Genomic DNA, 22,680 nt, shown 5'->3' with positions numbered 1-22,680 from the left:
CAGAAGAAGTCTGAATCTGCTAATGCTGACAAACTTGAATTTCATGCTTAAAACTTGGACTTTCTCTAAATACAAGTTGTAATGCAACATTTTACTGTTCATAAATGTGACTAATATAGAATACATATGTTTGGGCCTATCTTTGTCTCAATCAGAAAGCAGCTGCTTTGTCTCTTAGCTAAAATATTAGACAAAATGAAAAACATATGACTTGATATATAGGTCTCCATTTAATAAATTAATATTTTATTTACTAAAAAGAGGCGAAATGATTTTTTATTTACTAAAAAGAGGCGAAATGATTAGGCATGGTAGAGCAATACACATTGAATATGACCAGTTTTAGTATGTAAGTTAGAGGAACTAGACAGATTTACCACTTATTAAAATTAGTCTGAGTACAACCCCCTGCTCCAGAATATTACCTCTCACCCAGGGGAAGAATGCTAGCACAGCCTTCTTTACCTCATGGGAAGTGTTTTAAGGCTGACAATCTCTGAAGTAGTATTCATTTCAGCATCTTGGAAATAAACCACAGCTTTATTCTCTTATTCAGCCGCGTGGGATTAATGCATAGATAACAATATCTATACTAAAGAAAATCACAGGAGAACTCAAACTCTGCTACAACGGTAGGTGTTCTTTTCTAAGAAAACATCTTAATCCACAGCTCATCTAAAACAGTTTTAACTAAAGTAACTACTATATCAATTTCATTGGGAAAGTACAATAGAAACCTTTCAAGTTAACTTAGAAACTTATTACTTCTTGATTTTTCCAGTGAGGGTACAAACAATGAAGTCTTCTCAATTTAAAAAAAATTATACGCATTTTTCTTTTGTTCATTTTCAAATCCAGTGTTTCCATAGACAAAAGACTACAAATTTCTTAATTTAAATTAGCTTTGAAAATCATTATTTTGAACTTCTAAATAAGACTTGGTCTTTTTGTTTTTAACAATTTAACCACATGCATGCCAAGTATTTCAAATACTGTTTAACAAAATTTTCTGGCTATCAAACAAAAATGAAAGAAATATGATATCTTGCTAAATGTAAGTGACTGCAATGAGGTTAGCATTGCCCTCATTATTTGGAAACTAGTAAGCTTTTATTTATTACTTCTTAATATATCTTTTGCTGTTAACTGCAGATTTTTATAAGGCTAACATCTAATTAAAGAATACTAAGAGTTAAAAGTTGATCCCTGTTTCTTATGCATTAGAAACCCCTGCCAACAAGTCCTCTAGGCTTTAAATATTGTTTTGACAGATTGCATTTTTATTTCCAGTCACAAAGAAAGTGTTCTCGATAGTCAACACTACCATTTCTTCTCAGCTCAGAAAAAGCCAGACTCATTTTCTCTGCTAAAATGACGACTTTGCAGACCATCTTTTTTTTATTTTTCATTGTGCCTTTGGTGAAGTTAGTACCACCAATTCAACAAGAGTCACTCAATCTTTATGAGTATGATACAGACATTTTTGAAGAACTGTTTAAACAAGATTATGAAGACAAATCCCAGGATGCAATAAAGAAAAAGGTATTTCATTTATATTATAAATTAGTTATATAATCTTTTAAAAACCTGACAAGCATTATGAATGAATTAGTTGTCAGATCCATGTATACACATTTTACAGAAAATTCTTGTAATGATAGGGAAAAGGTGGATCACTTAAAAATTGAAGCAAAGCAAAAATAAAATCACAAAAGAATTCTTAACTATGGTTTTCATTAAGGGTCTGAGAAACCCAGAGAATATAGGCAATCACAAAATTGATGGCTGACACACCATTCTTAGATCCCTTACCCTGGTGTGCCCACGTATTTCAGAGATCTCAAAAGAACATGTCATGTCCAACAGACAACAAGGTGAGCCAAAGATTGAAAATCAGCATGTAGTTAGTCTTAATTCAGGATTTTTGTTTGTTTGTTTTGATGTTATAGTAGTATTTGAAACACTTTCATGAAAGTATGTACCATACATGTAATATATCATAAACCATAGCAGTTCTTTTGAGCTGGCACACAATCAATTGTAATATAATAGAGCTTTTGTTTTTTAACTTATAGTCTGTAATAGCTCTGTGTGGTTGTATCCTACCAAGCAACAGTAGGGAATCATTGCAATATTAATACTCCGTTTGTATGGGCAGAGGAGAATAGAGAAGAAAGTGTGCATTACATCAATCCTCAGCACCTCCCTAATGACCAATTGTGAGTGATGCTCAGGATGTCAGGTACTTAACAAGAAGGAAGATTTAATGCAAAGTGTCAACCTAAAATACAAATCTCATAGCTCTGTTCAGACTACTCCTGCTTCCTGCAGCTCCCATTGGCCTGGAGCAGCGAACCGCGGCCACTGGGAGCTGCGATCACCCGAACCTGCGGACGCATCAGGTAAACAAACCGACCCAGTCCACCAGTGGCTTTCCCTGAACAAGCAGCGGCTCTAGTTTGCGAACCACTGATGTAGACCATCCCTGTTTGGTGTTTGTCCAACCTGGTCTTAAAAACTTCCAGTGATGGGGATTTCACAACCTCCCTTGGAAACCTATTTCAGAACTTAACTACCCTTATAATTACCAAGTTTTTCCTAATAGCTAGCCTAAATCTCCCTTGCTGCAGATTAAGCCCATTACTGCTTGTCCTACCTTCAGGGGACATGGACAACAATTGATCACCATCCTGTATAACAGCCTTACTATATTTGAAGACTGTTATCAGGTCCCCCTTCAGTCTTCTTTTCTCAAGATTTTGTTTTGGTTTGGTTTTTTTTAAACTTTTGCTCATAAGTCCAGTTTTCTAAACCTTTTATCATTTGTTGTTGTTATCTGGACATTCTCCAATTTATCCACATCTTTCCTAAAGTGTGGTGCTAAGAACTGGACACAGTATTCCAACTGAAGCTTCCCCAGTGTTGAGTAGAATGAGAAAATTACCGCTCATGTCTTACATACAACTCTCTTGTTCATGCAGCACAGAATATTATGCACCACAGAATATTTTTGACAACTGCATCACACTGTTGACTCATGCAATTTGTGATCCACTATAACTCCCAGATCCTTTTCTACAGTACTACTACCCAGACAGTTATTCCCCATTTGATTTTTCCTTCCTTAGGGATGTATTTTGCACTTGTCTTTACTGAATTTTATCTTGTTGATTTCAGATCAATTGTCCAATTTGTCAAGATCATTTTAAATTCTAGCCCTTTCCTCTGAAGTGCTTGCAACCCCTCTGAGCATGGGGTTATAAAAGTATATTATTCACTCCATTATCCAAATCGTTAAGGAAAATATTGAATAGTACTATACAAGCACTCACCCCTACGAGATTGTACTAGATACACCCTCCCAGTTTGACAGCAAACTTTCAACCACTCATGCACCACCTTAAAGTAATTTTATCTAGACCATATTTCGCTAGATTACTTATGAAAATGTCATATGGAATTGTGTGGAAAGCCTAACTAAATTCAAGTTATACATCTACTGCTTTCCCCCCGTTCACTAGGCCAGCAACCCTGTCAAAGAAGACAATTAGGTTGGTTTGGAATGATTTGTTTGTGACAAATCCCTGATAGCTATTCTTTATAACCCTATTATTCTCTAGGTGCTTACAAACTGATTGTTTAATAATTTGTTCCACTATATTTATTTCCAAGTGTCCAAGTTAAGCTGACAGGTCTATAATTCTCCCGGTCCTTTTTGTTTCCCTTTTTAAAGATGGGTACTACGTTTGCCCTTCTCTAGTCCTCTGAGTTCTCAAAGATAATTGCTAATGTTTCCGAGATTACTTCAGTTAGTTCCTTAAGTACCTTCAGATGAATTTAATCTGTCCTGCCCAACTTGAATATATCTAACTTACCTAAATATTCTTTAACCTGTTCTTTCCATATTTTGGCTTGCACTTATGCCTTTAATATTGCCTTTTTGAGAAACTGCCAGATCTCCTGAACTCCTTCATCCCTTAGATTTTCTTCCCATGGGATTTTACCTGCCAGTTCTCTAAGTTTGTTAAGTCTGCTTTTTTGAAGTCCATTTTCTATTAATTCTACCTATGAATCTTTATTGTGCCACTTTCGCTTCTTCCTTTCCTTAGAATCATTAAATCCATTATTTCACGATCACTTTCACCCAAATTGCCTTCTACCTTCAGATGTGCAACCGATTCTTCCATGTTGGTCAGAATCAAGTCTAAAATGGCTGTTCCCCTGGTTATTTTGTCTGTTTTCTGAAACAATACATTCCAAAAACTTATTGGAAATTTTGTGTTTTGCCATATTACTTTTCCAACAGATGTCTCAATAGTTAAGTCCCCTGTTATTACCAGATCTTGTGTTTTGGATATTTCTGTTATTTGTGCTAGAAATGACTCATCTACCACCTCTAGTCAATCAGTATAAGTTATGGGTTGCAGCAATTATACAATCAAGTCTTATCTTACTTGTTTTTACATTAATTCCTCTCACTTCATCTTTCTTCAAATAGTTCAGCTGTTAACCTAAAGCATACAGATCTTTGCTTTATTCTAAATTTGTGTGAATAATTTCTATATCAGGTGTTTATTTGGTTACCATAGTAATGAAAGAATAGTTGTCTTTTTGCAATTAAAACACTGATTTACACAAACGAAAGGACTGGCGATCACTTAAACTAGATGTATGAACAACTGATAGCTACCTAAGAATTCAACATCCTTTACAAAATTACTGAAAAGACTAAAGCTTAATATAAACAGGCAAAGCATCAGATGATATGTACTTTTAAAATTATTTTCATAAGCAGGAGACTACTTCATGACCAAAAAGCAAAATGAGAAGGCATATATGTAAATAGGGAAAATGTCAGTAGATATGTATTTGACTGATTCAAATGCTCAAATCAAAGTCCATATAAACAGTGCATATAATTAAACTGAAAGTCTACTGTAGGCCACTCTGCATAGTAAAGTGTTAGGAATGTAGCTGGTCATTATTTCCATCAAAACAGTTTTCCACAGACAAATGTTTCCTTGCAACAAAAAAAATAAAATAGTTCCTTATGTGCTACAAGTACCTTTGGATACTTTCCTGTTTCTCTACATCCTTTCTATATATGAGTGACCAAAAATGGACACAATATTCCAATTGGGGCCAAACCAGAGCCAAGTAGAACAGTACTATCACCTCCCATGGTGATTTGCATACTATACCTCTGTTAGTGCAGCCTACAATTGCATTTGCACTTTTTTTTTCTCTCTTTTTCTTTTTTTTTTTTTTTTTTTGCAACAGCATTGCGTTGCTGACTCAGGTTGAGGTAATGATCCACCACAAATCTCTGATCCTTTTCAGCAGTGCTGCTGCCAAGATAGTTATCTGCCATTCTGTATTTGTGCATTTGGTTTTTCTTCCCTAAGTTTAGCACCTTTGTCTTTGTTAAATTTCATTTTGTCGTGTATAGCCCATTTCTTCAAGTTATCAAGATCCCTTTGAGTTTTAGCTCTATCTTCCAAAGTGTTGGCAATTCCCCCAAGTCTTGTGTCATCAGTGAAATTGATCAGTATGCTTTCTATTCTTACATCCAGCTCATTAATAAAGATGTTAAACACCAGACCCAGAAAAGATCCCTATGGAACTTCACTTGAAACCTCCTGCCAACCTGCCATCATTCCATTAATCATTACTTTTTCTATGCAGTTGTTTAACCAGTTCTGTATCCACTTAAATGTATTCCCACTGAGCCCACATTTCTCCAGCTTACTTATCAAATGTCATGTGGGACTGTGTCAAAAGCCTTGCTGAAGTACAGGTATATTATGTCCACCGCATTCCCCCTATCCACCCCACCAATAACCCTGTCAAAGAAGGAAATCAAGCTGGTTTGGTATGATTTGTTCTTAGTAAATCCATGCTGGCTGCTAGTGATTACACTTCATCCTCCAGGTATTCACAAATGGAATGTTTTGTAACTTGCCCCAGTGTAAGAGGCCATGGAGCCTACTGCAGCCATTACAATAAACTGTCACCTGTATTGCTGTTTCACAGCTACTCTGTGGCCTGGTTGGGCAGTAACTGCTTGTCTTACATCATTTCAGCACTCTCTCCAACTACTTGTGCCAGTTGCTAAGTAAAAGATTTGCCTCATAAAGATTTTTTTTAAGTATATGTAATTCAGACTTGATGTATCATAAAATCCCTGGAGCAATTCTACATTCTTATGTAGTTGCAAATTAACTAGTTATGTAGCAATGACTGTTCAAAGAAGAACACCCATATCTCTTAGATCAAGATCTATCACTACATTTACATTACTATGAAGGCAGCATTCCAAAAAACCCTTAGTTCAGGTACAACAGAGATCATGGAGTTCACACCTAATAACTCTGGGCAGAATGTCAAAGCAGCATCAATTTTAAATGTATATGTTTGTTATATTATATTTCTAAATTCAATTTCCATCTGAACAGATTGTATCTACTGTTGATGCAATTTACACCTAAGTAAAATAAAACTGAAAGATTAAAGATAAAGCCTCTCTTCCACTTGCTTAATTTTGTGTATTTGACAGTATTTTGTATATAATCAGTTTCACTGTTTTGCTGATAAACTTCCTGTCTCCTGTGGAAACCACCAATGAGTTCTTCTTTGAAGGGAACTTACATGCACACTACAGCCGGGATCGACGCTCTGAGATCGGCTCACTGGCGGTCGATTTAGCGCGTCTAGTGAAGACCCACCAAATCTACAGATCGCTCTCCAGTTGACTCCTGTACTCTACCCCCGATGAGAAGAGTAAGATAAGTCGACAGGAGAGTTTCTCCTGTTGACCCCCACAGTGTAGACCCCGTGGTAACTCGACCTAAGGTACATCGACTCCAGCTACGTTATTCACATAGCTGGAGTTGCATAGCGTAGGTCGACTTACCGCGGTAGTGTAAGACATAGTCTTAGGCTCTGCAAGAGGTTACTTACCAGAAAACAGCAGCAGCAAGACTGAAACCGAGGCCTTGTCTACACTAGAAAGGGTTTGCTGGTATAGCTACATTGGCTAGTGGAGATAGAGTTTATATCAGCAAATAAGGTTTTTTTGCTCATGTAACTCCATTTACACTATGGCTTTTGCCAGCATAGCTTTGTCAGCTAGTGGTAGGATTTCCCCGCCCCCACACACTCCTAATCAACATAAATATGCCAGCAAAACTTTTAACACAAGGTGGGTTTTGCTGGTATAATTAAACCAGCAAAACTATCTACTTTGGATGCAGTTTTATCAGTATAAAAGTAGAGCTGTTGATTAATCGCCATTAACTCACACGATTAACTCAAAAAAAGTAATCACGATTAAAAAAATTAATCATGATTAATCGCAGTTTAAATCACACTGTTAAACAATAGAAAACCAATTGAAATTTATTAAATATTTTGGATGTTTTTCTTTATTTCCAATATTTGATTTCAATTTACAACACAGAATACAAAGGGTACAGTGTTCACTTTATATTACATATATTTGCACTGTAAAAATGATAAAAAAAGAAATAGCATTTTTCAATTCACCTCATACAAGTACTGTAGTGCAATCTCTTTATCATGAAAGTGGAACTTACAAATGTAGATTGTTTTTATTACATAACTGCACTCAAAAACAAAACAATGTAAATCTTTAAAGGCTACAAGTCCACTCAGTCCTACTTCTTGTTCAGCCAATCACTCAGACAAACAAGTTTGTTTACATTTACAGGAGATAATGCTGCCTGCTTCATATTTACAATGACAATTTACAATGTCACCTGAAAATGAGAACAGGTGTTCACATGGCACTATTGAAGCTGGCATTGCTAGGTATTTACATGCCAGGTATGCTAAACATTCGTATACCCCTTCATGCTTCAGTCACAGACATGCTTCCATGCCGATGACGCTCATTAAAAAAATAATGCATTAATTACATTTGTGACTGAACTCCTGGGGGAAAACTGTACATCTTCTGTTCTGTTTTACCCACATTCTGCCATACATTTCATGTTATAGCAGTCTCTGATGATAACTCAGCACATTGTTCATTTTAAGAACACTTTCACTGCAGATCTGACAAAATGCAAAGAAGGTACCAATGTGAGATTTCTAAAGATAGCTACAGCACTTGACCCAAGGTTTAAGAATCTGAAGTGTCTTCCAAAATCTGAGAGGGATGAGGTATGGAACATGCTTTCAGAGCAACACTCTGATGTTAAAAGAGCAACACTCTGATGCAGAAACCACAGAACCCAAACCACCAAAAAATAAAATCAACCTTTTGTTGATGGTATCTAAGTCAGATGATGAAAATGAACGTACAACAGTCCACACTGCTCTGGATCGTTATCGAGCAGAACCTGTCATCAGCATGGAAGCATGTCTTCTGGAATGGTGGGCAAAGCATTAAGGGACATATAAATCTTTACCACATCTGGCAAGTAAATATTGTGCAACACCGGCTACAACTGTGCCATGAGAACAGTGGAATATGGAAAACACTGTTAACATACAAAAGATTTCATAACTAGTTTGGAACTTAGGTGCTAACCAAACTTACTCTCTTTTTACGGAACTCACTAAAGTTAATTTTGTACCCAAAGTAATACTTCAAGACTGAGTTTTTGTTCCGTCATCATTTACTGACTGGGCTTTGTGGGTCCTCTGCCTCAGTTGAAGCGGTGAGCCTTACCATCCCAGTATCCAGAATAGGTACACACCTGCCAACTTCTGCAACAAAGGAAGCAGCCGGTTTACAGAGATTACATTTGTGACTGAACTCCTGGGGGAAAACTGTACATCTTCTGCTCTGTTTTACCCACATTCTGCCATACATTTCATGTTATAGCAGTCTCTGATGATAACTCAGCACATTGTTCATTTTAAGAACACTTTCACTGCAGATCTGACAAAATGCAAAGAAGGTACCAATGTGAGATTTCTAAAGATAGCTACAGCACTTGACCCAAGGTTTAAGAATCTGAAGTGTACAAACTGATTCACTGCCAGCGAAGGACCATCCTGCGAATTGAATAAGGCAGGAGTCTGGTAGAAAAACTAGTATGTGATCATATAATTAAAGACTGTATCATAATGCAAATACACAACAGGGCACAACTGATGTTTCATAGGCAACCTTAATATTAGCATTTCCTAACTTTTGGGTGCTTCATTCTGCAACCTTAATGTTCCTTTAGTATTGTATTTTGTGGTTTAATTTCCTACATTTTTAAAAAAGCAAAGGGAAAAACAAATTTAAGAATGGCTAGCCACACTGGGCCAAACTTTGGCCATCAGCAGAGTTAGAACCATTACATACAATACAGAGACCTCTACCACCTAAGCTAATGGAGTAACTAATAGCAATAATACGTTGTCTTCCTCTATGTTGGCTAGTCATTATTGAGGGAATGACATACACTTAGCCACCAGGTTAAAGTACCTTGCTGAACTGGGGCAAATATCTGCAAGGGGATAGGTTTGGAAAGTAAAGTTTATATACACTTGATAAAAGATATTAGCATGTTCAATGTTTCAGGAGAAAAATTCTCACTGACATTTTATTCAGAAGTGTATTTTATTTTACTGAGACTATTTATGTATATAGACGGCCTCAGTGTATTAGGATTGTTACCTATTTGCAAATAGTTTTTTGAATGCTGATGCCAATTTGAAATCTAGTCAATTTCTAAGATTAAGTTAAGAGCAGTTTCAGGTATACTCCTGTTCCATATTCTCCTCCTACTCCTCATTATTTGTTGTTTTATAACATTTTCCTATTATTTAAGAAATACTTTTCTTTCTCCTCTCTGTGTGCGAAACCCACAAACAAAAGGGGAAACTGGGTATATATCAAATGCTGTCCAAATGCATGAAATAAACAATGTTTTTCTCTGATTCTTTTCAGTTAGAAGTATTCATTATAAGAATAGTAAGCAGCATATTTTAAACCGTAGTACAATATTTAAGTTTGCCTTTAATGGTTTGGTTTAATGGCTTGCCTTTAATGAACACTCCATTTTTATTACCATTGTTCTTACAGGGAAAAGATGGCATGATTGTTTCTCCTGACTCTAACATACAGCTGCAGAGAGATGAGAGTGTACCTAAAGTACGACCAACCAAAGATACAAGTAAGTTATAGAAAAGTTACATTATTAAGCTTTCTAAAATAAAATATTTCACATTAAAAAAATAAGAGTTCAGTGAAAGACAACTGCATATAGCAGTTTTCATTTATAAACAAGGTTTTCATGAGCTCGGTGGGATTTCTGCTAACTCTGGGGTGGAAATTTTAAAGAAGCTCCAGATACATTCTGAATACATGCAGACCAGTTTATTTGATGCTCCTATGACATCCTGTAAGCAAACACACATATTGAATGGCCAAATGAAAGCATAATAAAGCTAACAATATGGACTAGACAATCAGGAAAAAATAAGTCGACTAATTCATGTTGAAGTGAAATGCGCTCACCGCAGCCTGTATGTGGTGAGTCTTAGATAAAACGGTCTGGCAAAGAATTTGAAAGAAAGGATCCCTTAAGGGACCTGTGTAAGAGGGAATGTTGGGACTTCTACAACTGGAACAGCATGAAAATCCCTCTCCTTTTCTAGCCCCACAACAGGATGGTTGGGACCCCGTTGTGGATTATGTGGAAGTGATTATGGAAATAATCATGACCTGCATTATACAATTTATTGCAGGGTTCTTTCAGATATCTTCAGTGAATAAATTTGCACTCTAATTACACCACATCTATTTCCTGCTATCTTTCTTATAGCATGGCCAGACAATGAGTGAAGTGAAAAAGTAGAGAGACTTCTATGGAGAGTGATCTGTTCTCAGCACCTCAACTTCAGAGAGGAGCAGAATATGTCTGTACTGTAGCTAGACAGAGCTTTATACGTTAAAATCAATACCTTGAAATGCATCCAGAAATTAAGTAGAAGCCAAATTAATTGGGCACAATACACTCCACAAAAGGATCATGGTTAAGGTTTCCACAGCTACATTCTCCACTAGCTCAAGTTTCCCAGTAGTTTTCAAGTGTATCCCCACAAATAGCTTTTCTGTAATTAACTACGGTGTGGTCCACATGTGAAAGGAAAAAATAAATAAAATAAAAAATAATAAAACCCCCACCTCAAGCCCCCATCTCCTTGTCAAAAATAAATTAAATAAAACAAACCACTCTTGGGTACGACTGCTATCTAGAAAGCCAGGATCAAACAATGATTTAACAAGACCCTCAAGTTAAAAACATTTTAATCAAGGAACAATTATAGCCTCCACCATCTACAGACATTTCCCCAGCCAGCCAACATGCTCTGAAATGAATCATCTGCCAATTAGTTCTCATCCAACAGTGAGCAAAGCTAGTGCACCCTCCAACTCCAATGAAAGAATCATGCAATGTTGATGGTGTACTGATGACAATGCTTCTCCAACCATTTCACTATTTCCTGTATTCACATACAAAATGAGCAATTGGAGTCTAATGGTAGAGATCTGAAATCACTGGCAAAAGACTGAATGCAAGGTTAATGAATGGGGTCCAGTATTAACCCCAGGAATCTCTCAATGGAAAGAAATAACTGAAGGCTTACCAATTCTCAGCTTGCCCATACCTAGCAGCCATTTCATCAAGACTTCATTAGTTATGGGTATCAAAAACTGCCAATTGTTCTAGAAGGATCTTCTTTGTTAGGTGGATAGCAAAAAGACAAGTACCTCCTATGCACTATACCCAGATATATGTGGAAGATGACTAAAGGTTTCAATACCACAAAGAGTTAGAGATTAGAACAAACAAAAGTTTAAGCACAATTGAATTCAAAGCTGCAACATTAACTTTGAGGCAAGGCTTGAATATTCCATGATTTCATGAATGTGCAATTTGCCTTAGCATCCTTTGCTGCCTTCTGCCTTTGCTGCAGAATTGTGCTCCAGAATCCAAATATTGTCCTATTCTTATGTGTCTTTCCCAGCCCTTGAAAACATGAAACAATTAGAAATTGATAGTTTTCATCCTGAGCCTGCAGTATATCTGAAACAAAAGGTCAAAGGCACAACCTGCCCCATTACATCAAATGAGATATCTGAAGCCTAAAAATAAAATAAACACCAACATTAAGTATTTCACTGCTAATTATTTTAGCAGACACATTTGGACATTTCTCTCATTTACCAAAATGTCTCCCAACAAGCCAAAAGCTCCAAGTATTTCCCTACTCAACTAACAAAACCTTCAACTTTCCCATACAAACTTCTAAAATGCAGTTATGTTAATATAAAAATCTTTGGCACAATGGAGATTAAATCAACAGTAACAAAGTAAAAACAATTAATAAACTATTGGGATATTAATTTCATTTTTTTCATTTAATAAATTAATTTATTGCCTATATTTTTCAATGTAAATCAAACTGGCCAGCAACTTCTAATCTGCCACAGGATCCAAGAAACTTGAAGTATTTCTGTTCTGCTTGCACAGAGCCCACAGGCCATGCTCATAAGATGTAGGGTACTTTATGGTCTCACTCTCTGACTGGTTCACGTGAAAGCTTTTGCTTTTCTAAGATTTTTTTTCTAACGTAACTTCCACTTTGAAAGCAATCATTTTTAAGGAAGGCAAGTGACACTACAATCAGTTATAGTGAATGCTTATACAGCTGTAGTCATTTCAAACCAATTCAATAACATAGTTGAGTAACTGTGATAAATGGTGCTTCAGGAATAGATTTTAAAAAGGAAGCTAGAATGTGTAAGTAGAAAAGTGCAATTCTCAATACAAGGGATGTCTAAGAGAAAGGATTTGATGACTATGATTTCTTTTTTGACCCTACCTTGAGAACAAATATATAAAATCCTGAAAGAAGACAAACCTTAACTCAATGAAATTCTATTTTTTGTATTAGTTTAAAGATTGATTGCCAATCTTTTAGCTTTGTACTGACACAAGAAAATCAAATTCTTTGTTTGCAGATTTGCCCACTTGTCTGCTGTGTGTGTGTTTAAGTGGATCGGTATACTGTGAAGAAATTGATATTATTGCTATTCCCCCTCTGCCAAAGGAAACAGCCTATCTTTATGCACGATTCAACAAAATAAAGAGAGTGGCAGTCTCAGATTTTGCTGATATTCGTAAGCATATTTAGACTTTAATCTTTTTAATTAGGTGATATGTGCTTATAGTTTAAAGTTAAGTTCTTCCTTGCATATAGGGGAGGGAAGGAAGGGGGAATACCAAAACAAGATACATTTCATATTCATTGTTGAATTCCACCATAGCCTTAATATGTATTATATGTAACACCCTACTATTAGAAAGGAATTGTAAAAGCAAATCTGAAAACCTAGCTAAGCCCAACTTATGGCGGGCGGAGAGGAGGGGGGCATAGTTGTACATATATTACAAAGCTTCCAGTCCTGATAATATCGGGATGTCTGGTTACCCTAACTCACAAATACCATGAACCACATAAGTAGTATTGTGTCTCAATCTGGGTTGTCTTAAAGGAACCAGAAAGTATCAAGAGGAATTCATAGAGGTAAAGAAAATATACACATTTATTACTTCAGACCTTTTTCTGTGCTGATTGCCCTGCTCTCCCTAACTAATTAGTAGGAACATACAGCAGAGAAACCTGGTCTTAACTAAAGTTAAGCGTGTCACCGTTAATGCAATGCTAAATGTTTAAATTAAATACCAAGCTCTCAAAAGTAAAGAAATTCTACAAATTAAGATTTCTCTGACATTGTCAAGTCCATCTTTTTGTTCATATGCAGTATTATTTATTCTCCTCTTTGTTGAAAGTGACTTTAAAAGCATTTGTCTTAAGAACTGGGCTTGCTCCTTTTTGTGGTTCTTTCGGAAATATGAAGAAGGCCTGGAAAGTTTATTTCATTTATTATTTTTTCTTATGCTTATCTTTGACCATAGAAATTTAAGTATGTTCTTGGCTGAAAGAGATAATGACTAGATAACTAATCAAATGGTGACAGTTCTAAGGCCAACAGTGTAGAGAGAAAAGAGAGGAGATTTTGTCAGACTTTAAAAACTGCTTTTGTTTTTATTTACCTATTTAATCTCAATGACTAATTAACATTTGGAAGGACGTGTTTGTTGGAAGGACGTGTTTTACTTATATTCACCCTATCAGGAGATAGAATAAATCTCTTAGAATCTGTGTGTTCAAGTAAAGTGAACATACACATCAAGGGGACTGAATTAAAGTTACACAGGCAGCTACTATTATGGCATTTCCAAACTTTGAACATTTAACTTGGCAACCTTACTATTCTTTAAACAGTTTTCTTCAATGTAATTTCCTGATTTTTTTAAAATAACAAACAGAAAAAACAGAAACTACATCAAGTGGCACCCTCCTGACCCCCCACATAGGTGGTCATCTGGAACAGGACCCTTAGATCCACAGCACAGACCTCTTATCACTTGAGCTAACCAGTAAAAATAGTAGGCTTTTATTCTCTGTGTGGATCAGTCACTAATTGTTAGCCTCTTTACAAACCTTTAGTGAATATGTGTGAACTGAGAGTTTTTCAGATGCTTATATCTTGACCACATTTGGATAGATTTTCACAGGGACAAGAGGCACATCCCTAAAACCCGGGCAACTTCTGTGCCAAATTTCAAGTTTCCCTCTAAAAGATGGAGACACTAGAGCATTGGTAGGCAACCTATGGCACGCGTGCCGAAGGTGGCATGTGAGCTGATTTTCAGTGGCACTCACGCTGCCTGGGTTCTGGCCACCGGTCCGAGGGGCTCTGTATTTTAATTTAATTTTAAATGAAGCTTCTTAATCATTTTTAAAACCTTTTTTACTTTACATACAACAATAGTTTAGTTATATATTATAGACTTATAGAAAGAGACTTTCTAAAAACGTTAAAATGTATGACTGGCACGCGAAACCTTAAATTAGAGTGAATAAATTAAGACTCGGCGCACCACGTCTGAAAGGTTGCTGACCCCCTGCACTAGAGCTTCTCAATGAAATGGTTTGATGTACATAATTTTAACTGGGCAAAACTACTTATTTTTCCCTAGCCTTGCTCTTGGCTGAACTGTTTGTTTTGTTTTGTGTTTTTCGGCCTAAGGCATTTGTGGAGAATTTTAGCCCAAACAATTAAAGTTTTAAAAAGTTATAAGAAACTGAAAACAGGGACTTATAATGCAAAGTGTTTGGCAATCATATTTATAAGCATTTCTACAAGAGCCACTTATAATAGGAGTATATTATGCTTTAGTGCATTTTACACACCATGAAAAATAAATGTAATATTCGGGTTTTTGTTTCCTTTATATAAAGCTACGTTAAGAAGAATTGATTTAACTGGAAATATGATAGACGAAATTGAAGATGGTGCCTTTTCAAAGCTTCTGTTATTAGAAGAACTTTCACTTGCTGAAAATAAACTGATAAAACTTCCAGTTCTGCCCCCCAAGCTAATTACATTTAATGCAAACTACAACAGAATTAAGAGCAGAGGTATCAGAGGAAATGCTTTCAAGGTGAGTAACAGAGGTTATAAAAATTGGAGTAACTTACATAAAATTAGATAAATAACCATTATCATAGATGTAGTGTTTGTTAAATATTTGTAAACTTTACTGTAAGCCTCTGAGCATAGGTATAGGAGGTTTTTCAGATTTTTAAAACAGTATGCTTTTTATTTAAGGTATATGGAACAACAGCAATGCTCTGTTAATGATGCAAATTAGTTTAATTTTAAATAAAAATTTGCCCCTCCTCACTTCTAAAATTCACATAAAAAAGTACATTTGGTCTCCAAATTGGTTGATCAGGGGCCAAGGCAGAATTTTTTTTTTTTTAAACACACTAGGAAGTGAATTGGACAAGAACTTCCGAAATAAGACACTCTTAAAAGAGTTTTTATACTAAAAGATTTGAGGAGGACCAACAACCTATCCAAGCCTTGTGATACTTCCTGCGGAAATGTCCTTCCTGCACACCTCAGATGATCTACAGAAAGGAGGAAAATGACACTCTGGTCTCCCACAGCTACCTGTGTTCTTATTCAGTACCCCTCTCCTCCAGCATTATACATGTGAGTTCTGTAGAAAGAGGGCTTTGTAAGAAAATCTGATTATCTGCAACAGAGGACAATTTTCCGCTACCCCCATGACTCAGGAGGCCTATTAATCTTCAATGAGCTTCCACTGGTTCACCCCAGGCCTGAGTAGCTTATTTTGGTTTGCCTGGGACCTAGTAAACTACTAATACTGGGAATTCTGAGGAGTATCCTAAGAGTCTGGGAAATGCAGGTAGGAGAAGTGAGAACGTGGAGCTAAGCATCTTCAGGCTTACTAGTAGGATCCTAACAATCCCAATAAGGCTTTTAGTGAAAAATACTTGTAGCCTTAACTTCACCTTAAATTTTTTGTATGGAAATAGTTCTGTAGCTATGGAGAGCTATTACATTGTTACATAATAAGCTGTGATTATGTAACTAAACTAAACAGGGCTTGATTTGGTTCTAATTGTGAATTTGTATGTCAAATTGTTGGCACAGCAACCCAGAAAAACATGTTGATATATGGCAAAAAGAGATTACTCAAAATAGAAGAGTCACTGAAAGCACCATGACACCTGCTCACACCAGTCACAATCTAAAATTCTTCACCACAAGAAGGACGTAGCCCACCTTGGTATTCAGCTACAAATATGGTTATGGAAAGTGAAGGAAAACATTAACAGAACAACCACCAACAACAACAAAATATAATTACAATCACAAGAAAAGTTAACACTAGAGGATATTTTAATCACAGCCATATTCAAATACTCTTAAATAAAGCTATGGCATTAAAGCCTGAAGTTTAACAGAACTTGTTTTATTAAATTTTTCAATCTCTCAAAAATGTAACGAATCCTGTTCAAGCAATTTCTTAGTATGTTAGGGCAGTGGTTCTCAACCAGGGGTGCACGTACCCCAGGGGTACACAGAGGTCTTCCAGGGGGTACATCAACTCATCTAGATATTTGCCTAGTTTTACAACAGGCAACGTAAAAAGCACTAGCTAAGCAAGTGCAAACTAAAATTTCATACAGACAATTACTTGTTTATACTGCTCTACATACTATACACTGAAACGTAAGTACAAAATTTATATTCAAATTGATTTATTTTATAATTATATGGTACAATTGAGAAAGTAAGCAATTTTTCAGTAATAGTTTGCTGTGACACTTGTATTTTTATGTCTGATGTTGTAAGCAAATAGTTTTGAAGTGAGGTGTAACTTGGGTACACAAGACAAATCAGACTCCTGAAAGGGGTACAGTCGTCTGGAAAAATGAGAGCCACTGTATTAGCATATTACATACAGTACTTCCAACAAAAGAGCATTTAAACAGGATGGCTTTATGGACATATATTAGCTAAGGAATGTATTCAGAAGAAAAATGCTGATATCTATTGTTAAACAGGCATGGACCACAGGTGGAGCCCCTGGCTCTGTTTCCCCCGCGGCCAGAGACCTGAGTGCCCCTCTGAACGGAGGAGCCCCAGGTCAGCCTAAGCCCTGAGCTTCCCCTCACCCGCCCACTGCGCCTCCCCTACCCATACTCCAAGCCACCCCAGGGAAAAGCGTCTCATCCAGAAGAAGCTTTTGAAATGCCCCATGCAGGTTCTGGGGCGGTATGTGCTACTCAACTTGCTGAGTTCATCAGTAATCTCTCTGGAGTCCAGGGAGATTGCTGATGAACCCAGGAAGTTGAATACCACATACCGCCTCCTCAGCCAATCTGGAACCTGCATGAGGCATAATAAAGCAAAAACTTCTCCTGCCAAACCCCACAGGGGTCCAGCAGCAGCACCAGGAGAGAATGAGTCTCTCCTGGCCTATTATACCTGCTGCCCATGTAGACAGGCACAGGAGGGACTGAACTACTGACAGTGTAATCAAGGAAAAACAACACTAATTTTTTTTTCTCCTTTTTTCTACAGAAGCAGACCAATTTGTCATATCTCTATCTAGCACACAACACACTGGAATCTGTACCTCTTAACTTACCAGAGAGTCTGCGTGTTCTGCACCTTCAGGTCTCAAAGTATTTTTTTAATATTGTACAACAAAGGGCACAGATAATCATTTAGCTAAAATAAGACCACTCTTGCTTTCTTTCATTATTCGTTTTCAATTTGGTTCACACAGTTGTTGTGTTACCATTGTCCAAAAACATTCCATTGAAAACTAAACATTAGTACAAACATGTACCTAAATATATTTAGCACCATAGCACATGTGCTCATCCTATCTTTGAAACATTAAAAAGCAATAAAGTAGTTGAGACTTCAAATAATTATTCAGAATAAAGTAAAATAGAAGGTCTCCTAGCCTCAAAAGCTGTTTAGTGGCTGATTGTAAATGCAACACTGGAATTTGTCACTACTTTGTCTATAAACACTGTTTGTTTCTTTATTTCAAGGGCAGTCACCGGCCACAATGAGCAATAGAATAACTTTTGTCAACAAAATGTACTGGATTTCAGTACCAATGTAAAATTACTGGTTAATAACTGCACCCATAGAATAAACCCTTCAGAAGCCTTAAAAACAAACAAACAAACTTAAGATTTAAACTCAAAAACAACAAAATAAAAAAACAAGAAAAAATGAGAGCCATAATTAATTATTGGTAAGAGTCAGATACTTTCATCTAGGTTTTGATGCTGAAGCATTTTCAAACTCTCTTTGTTTTGTTTTGCAGTTTAACAACATAACCTCAATCACAGATGACACATTCTGCAAATCCAACAACACACGTTATATCCGTTCGCGTATGGATGAGATAAGAATGGAAGGCAACCCAATCATCTTGGCAAAGCATCCTAATGCTTTTTCTTGCTTGAAAACACTGCCTGTAGGAGCATATTATTAACCACTACCTATTAATTATACTAAAACTTAAGTATGGTAACAGATGATCATTCCTGTTCCTTTTTTAAATGACTATATCCTTTCCCTTTTAATTATGTTTTTCTATATACCTATTCTATGAACTTTTAATCAGGTTAAAAATGTAGTTCTAGTCTGAAAAATCACTATGTAAAAAAAACAGCATCTGCTCACTTGGCAGACCCAATACCACCTGTACTTTCAGATTCATGTGAGTTTATAACACTGTCAAAAGTATGGGCTTAACCAGGGGTTTAATTGCAATACTCATATGAATATGGATTGCAGGATCAGGCTGTAAGTTTTAATTACTTTATTCATACTAACACTGCAAAGCAAACACAGCTGTGAGAATGTTATTCTGGCTTGCACATCAGCAGAATTGCTAATTAAGTTCCAAGAGACAGCCACCCACCCACGCAACTCAATTGGGGTTGCACTGGTGTAACTACAACCAGAATCTGGCTCAAATCATTTTAATTACTGATTAAAATCCATGACCTGTAAAAAGCACAGGTTCACTCTATGTCTTTGCCTTGATCAGGAAAATCATTGAATTCAGATCAGGCTTCGAGCAGATGAACTTCGTTTTTCTTTTGGTAAACCAAGAAAGTTTCACTGGAACTCACTAAGAAAAAATAAAGATGGACTTTTACAATGTCACTTTTTAGAATAGGAGCCATAGTTCAATTACTGGAAAAATGTAAAAAACAGACACAGAAAACTTTAAAATGCTTAGGAATAAAATGCAAAGTTGGTTCTCTCTTAAACTGTAAAACTGTGTGAAAAACTAATACAATTATATTACCAACATGGTTTTACCCTTTTAGCTTTTTTCAAATGCAAGCAATATAAAGGGACAATCTCATATTAATGGTGGGGGCTTCTGACTGACAATTCAGATTAAATAAAGATAACTACACCTTAAAGATATTGATTCTGACTTAACACAAATACACAATTTCAGATTACTTTTCTTTTTCTGTTTTTGTTTGTTTCAATAGGAATTTGCACAGACCTCATTTGGCTTAGTTGCTTCATAAATACAAATGTACAGAAAACCCTAATCACTAATACTAGACTTATTTTTCCTGGACAAGTGGTAAATGAAAGGAGCTTGTTGAAATATGAAAAGTTCTCAACTTCATAGCTACTATTTTTTTTTATTTGTATAGTTATTTAAATTTCAAATACATAAAGGTATTTCACTTTGGAATCACTGTTTTTCCTTAGTAATAAGCCAGTTTACAGTAACAACTTTTTTTTTATTTCCAGTCTAATTAAACAATAATATGACAGTGCTTGACCTGAGCAACGAATGTAGTTGAATTGAATATTATTATGTGCACATTAAAAGCCCGAGGTACTGTTAGTATGCACCTATGAAAATTGAAACCTAATAGGCTTTTTAGTAGTGTCAAAATCAAAAATTGTTTGGCTGGTTTTAATTTTCTTGGAGAAGAAAGTGATTATTTTATTATAATTATTTAAAAAATAAAAATAAGCCAGAAGATTTTTTTTATCTTGAATCCATAATTAAGAAAAATCACAATCAGACTTGCACCAGTATTGTTTCGTTTTTATTTCTTTTAAATCCCCTGAAATTTTGAAAACTAAATCTATCACTCTTGTTGGGGTTGATGAATTCACTAGCAGCTAGAACACTTGATTTTCATTTTCCATTTAAAAAAAATTACTCGAGTCATGAAACTCCTATGCTTTAAAGTTTTTAATATAAAAATAAAAACATCCACCCCACAGCAGCCACGATTATATTCCAAGTTCAAGTCAAGCTGATGCCAAAAGGAAAGAAGAAAAACATTTCTTTGTCCTAGTAGTGGCCAATGTATAACAGGAAGAAAATTCATCTTAACAATAACCAGTATGAGTAATAATGTTGTACATGTAGCAGGTGCACTATATCTTGCTCTCATTCCAAACCTTGATTAGTAGAGAAAGCTCTTTCCATACGTAAATAGGACCAAAGAACAATGATTGAAGTTGGTTTAGGACTGCTTTCCTATGAAAACTCAGGTTTTTATACATATTAGAAAGAATCACCAATATTTCTTAAAAACGCTCTTTAACGGTCATTATTAAAGATTTATTTATATATTGTACCACAAACTAGCAGGTAAATTAATTTAATCTCCTAATATTCTCTCAAAAAAGCTAAAATGCTACAAGACGACAAGGGATAGTCTCTGAAATATTAGTGTATGTAATTTTATATTGTTTAATTTATCATCCCCAACACAGTGTAGTTTAGCTCTCAAAAGCCTTAGAGTAATATAGGAGATGGACTGGGAAATTAAGGAATTTTTGAAAAGTCTATCATGTACTTGTTTCGCCTTCATTTCTAATAATCTCTTATGAAGCTGAATACAGATTTCTTAATCTACTGATTTTTTTTGACCAATCATTCTTTTGTAATCCACGGCTTTTTTTAATGAAACTTGAAAGTATTTTTTTCTTCTTTATTAGTCCAGCAGTATCAGTTAAGATACAGAACTCCTCATTTAACGTCCTCCTGCTTAACGTTGTTTCAAAGTTATGTCACTGCTCCATTAGGGAACATACTTGTTTAAAGTTGTGCAATGCTCCCTTATAACATCCTTTGGCTGACTTTACAAGGGAGCATTACACAAGTTCCTCTTCTCCGCCTCCTCCCCCTCCCTTCCTCCCTCCCTTCCAATGCTTCCCCCGTCACCAAACGGCTGTTTGGTGGTGCTTAGGACTTTCTGTGATGGAGGGAGGGAGGCAGTGAGCAAGCGAGCGGAGAAGCTGCCTCCACACCCCCGGCAGGCAGGGCCACCCGGAATGCAGGGGCTGCAGGGATCTGAGCCCTGGCCTGCAGCTCTAAAGTCCCTTCCGGAAGCCAGCCGGAGAGAAGCAGCACTTTGAAGGGGAAAGTGCCGCTTCTCTCCTGCCGCTGGCTGTGCGGCTGCCCCTGCTCCTCCTGAGTCCTCCGGCCTATGCTCGCAGGGCCACATTCCAAAAGAGGCTTTAGAGCTGCAGGCCAGGGTCCCAAGGCCCCCTTAGCCCAGGGCCCTGCAGCCCCTAAAGCCCCTGCATTCTGGGTGGCCCTGCCTGCCGGGGGGGGGGGGGGAGGCAGCTCCCAGAATCGTGGCTATGGGGGCAGCGCCGCGCTATGCAGAGCCACCTGCACACCCCCTGCACCAAACAGGAGCTGCCCCAGGTAAGTGCTCTGCACCTCCTGCCTGCCCCAGCCCTGAGCCTCCTCCCACACCGCGACCCTGAGCGCCCTCCCGCACCCTAACTCCCTCCCAGACCCGGCACCCCACCCTGAGCACCCTCCCGCACCTTAACTCCCTTCCAGACCCCACACCCCCACCCTGAGCACCCTCCCACACCCTAACTCCCTCCCAGACCCTGCACCCCCAGCCCTGAGCCCCAGGGATAAGCCAGGGGCACCTCCCCACCACAGTACAGTACTGTACAGTATATAATGCCTTTTGTCTGCCCCCCAAAAATTTCCTTGGAACCTAACACCCCGCATTTACATTAAATCTTCTGGGAAAATTGGATTCGTTAACATCGTTTCACTTAAAGTTGCATTTTTCAGGAACATAACTACAGCATTATGTGAGGAGATGTCACATAATGTATGTCAGTATGACAGCATAGCTGAGAGCAGATCTTGTTACTTTAAATTGTATATCCTCTGTACCAGCAGCAGATGGCCTTGCCTATGTTAGGATTTTAGC

General features: G+C 36.9%; 2 protein-coding genes across 3 annotated transcripts in view; one reads left to right on the top strand and one right to left on the bottom strand.

Moving 5' to 3' along the window:
* LOC123374725 (centromere protein P) overlaps positions 1-22,680 on the bottom strand; it is a 339,668-nt gene that overhangs the window by 258,043 nt on the left and 58,945 nt on the right. The window lies entirely within an intron of this gene.
* On the top strand, positions 433-21,740 carry OGN (osteoglycin). Its single transcript, XM_045024948.1, has 7 exons — positions 433-632; positions 1,291-1,542; positions 10,046-10,136; positions 12,992-13,150; positions 15,340-15,542; positions 18,002-18,097; positions 18,765-21,740. Exons 2-7 carry the CDS (start codon positions 1,372-1,374, stop codon positions 18,933-18,935), a joined length of 891 nt encoding a protein of 296 aa, XP_044880883.1. The 5' UTR covers positions 433-632; positions 1,291-1,371; the 3' UTR covers positions 18,936-21,740.

This window comes from Mauremys mutica, chromosome 7 (assembly GCF_020497125.1).
Source record: "Mauremys mutica isolate MM-2020 ecotype Southern chromosome 7, ASM2049712v1, whole genome shotgun sequence".
NCBI lineage: Eukaryota > Metazoa > Chordata > Testudines > Geoemydidae > Mauremys > Mauremys mutica.
Note: the sequence above shows the minus strand (reverse complement) of the source record. Positions and strands in the feature narration are given on the sequence as shown.

Coding starts and splice junctions, on each gene's coding strand:
- OGN (XM_045024948.1), top strand. CDS start 1,372: ATGACGACTTTGCAGACCATCTTTTTTTTATTTTTCATTGTGCCTTTG. Junction 15,543..18,001: donor TCAGAGGAAATGCTTTCAAG/GTGAGTAACAGA, acceptor TTTTTTCTACAG/AAGCAGACCAATTTGTCATA. Junction 18,098..18,764: donor TGCGTGTTCTGCACCTTCAG/GTCTCAAAGTAT, acceptor TTTGTTTTGCAG/TTTAACAACATAACCTCAAT.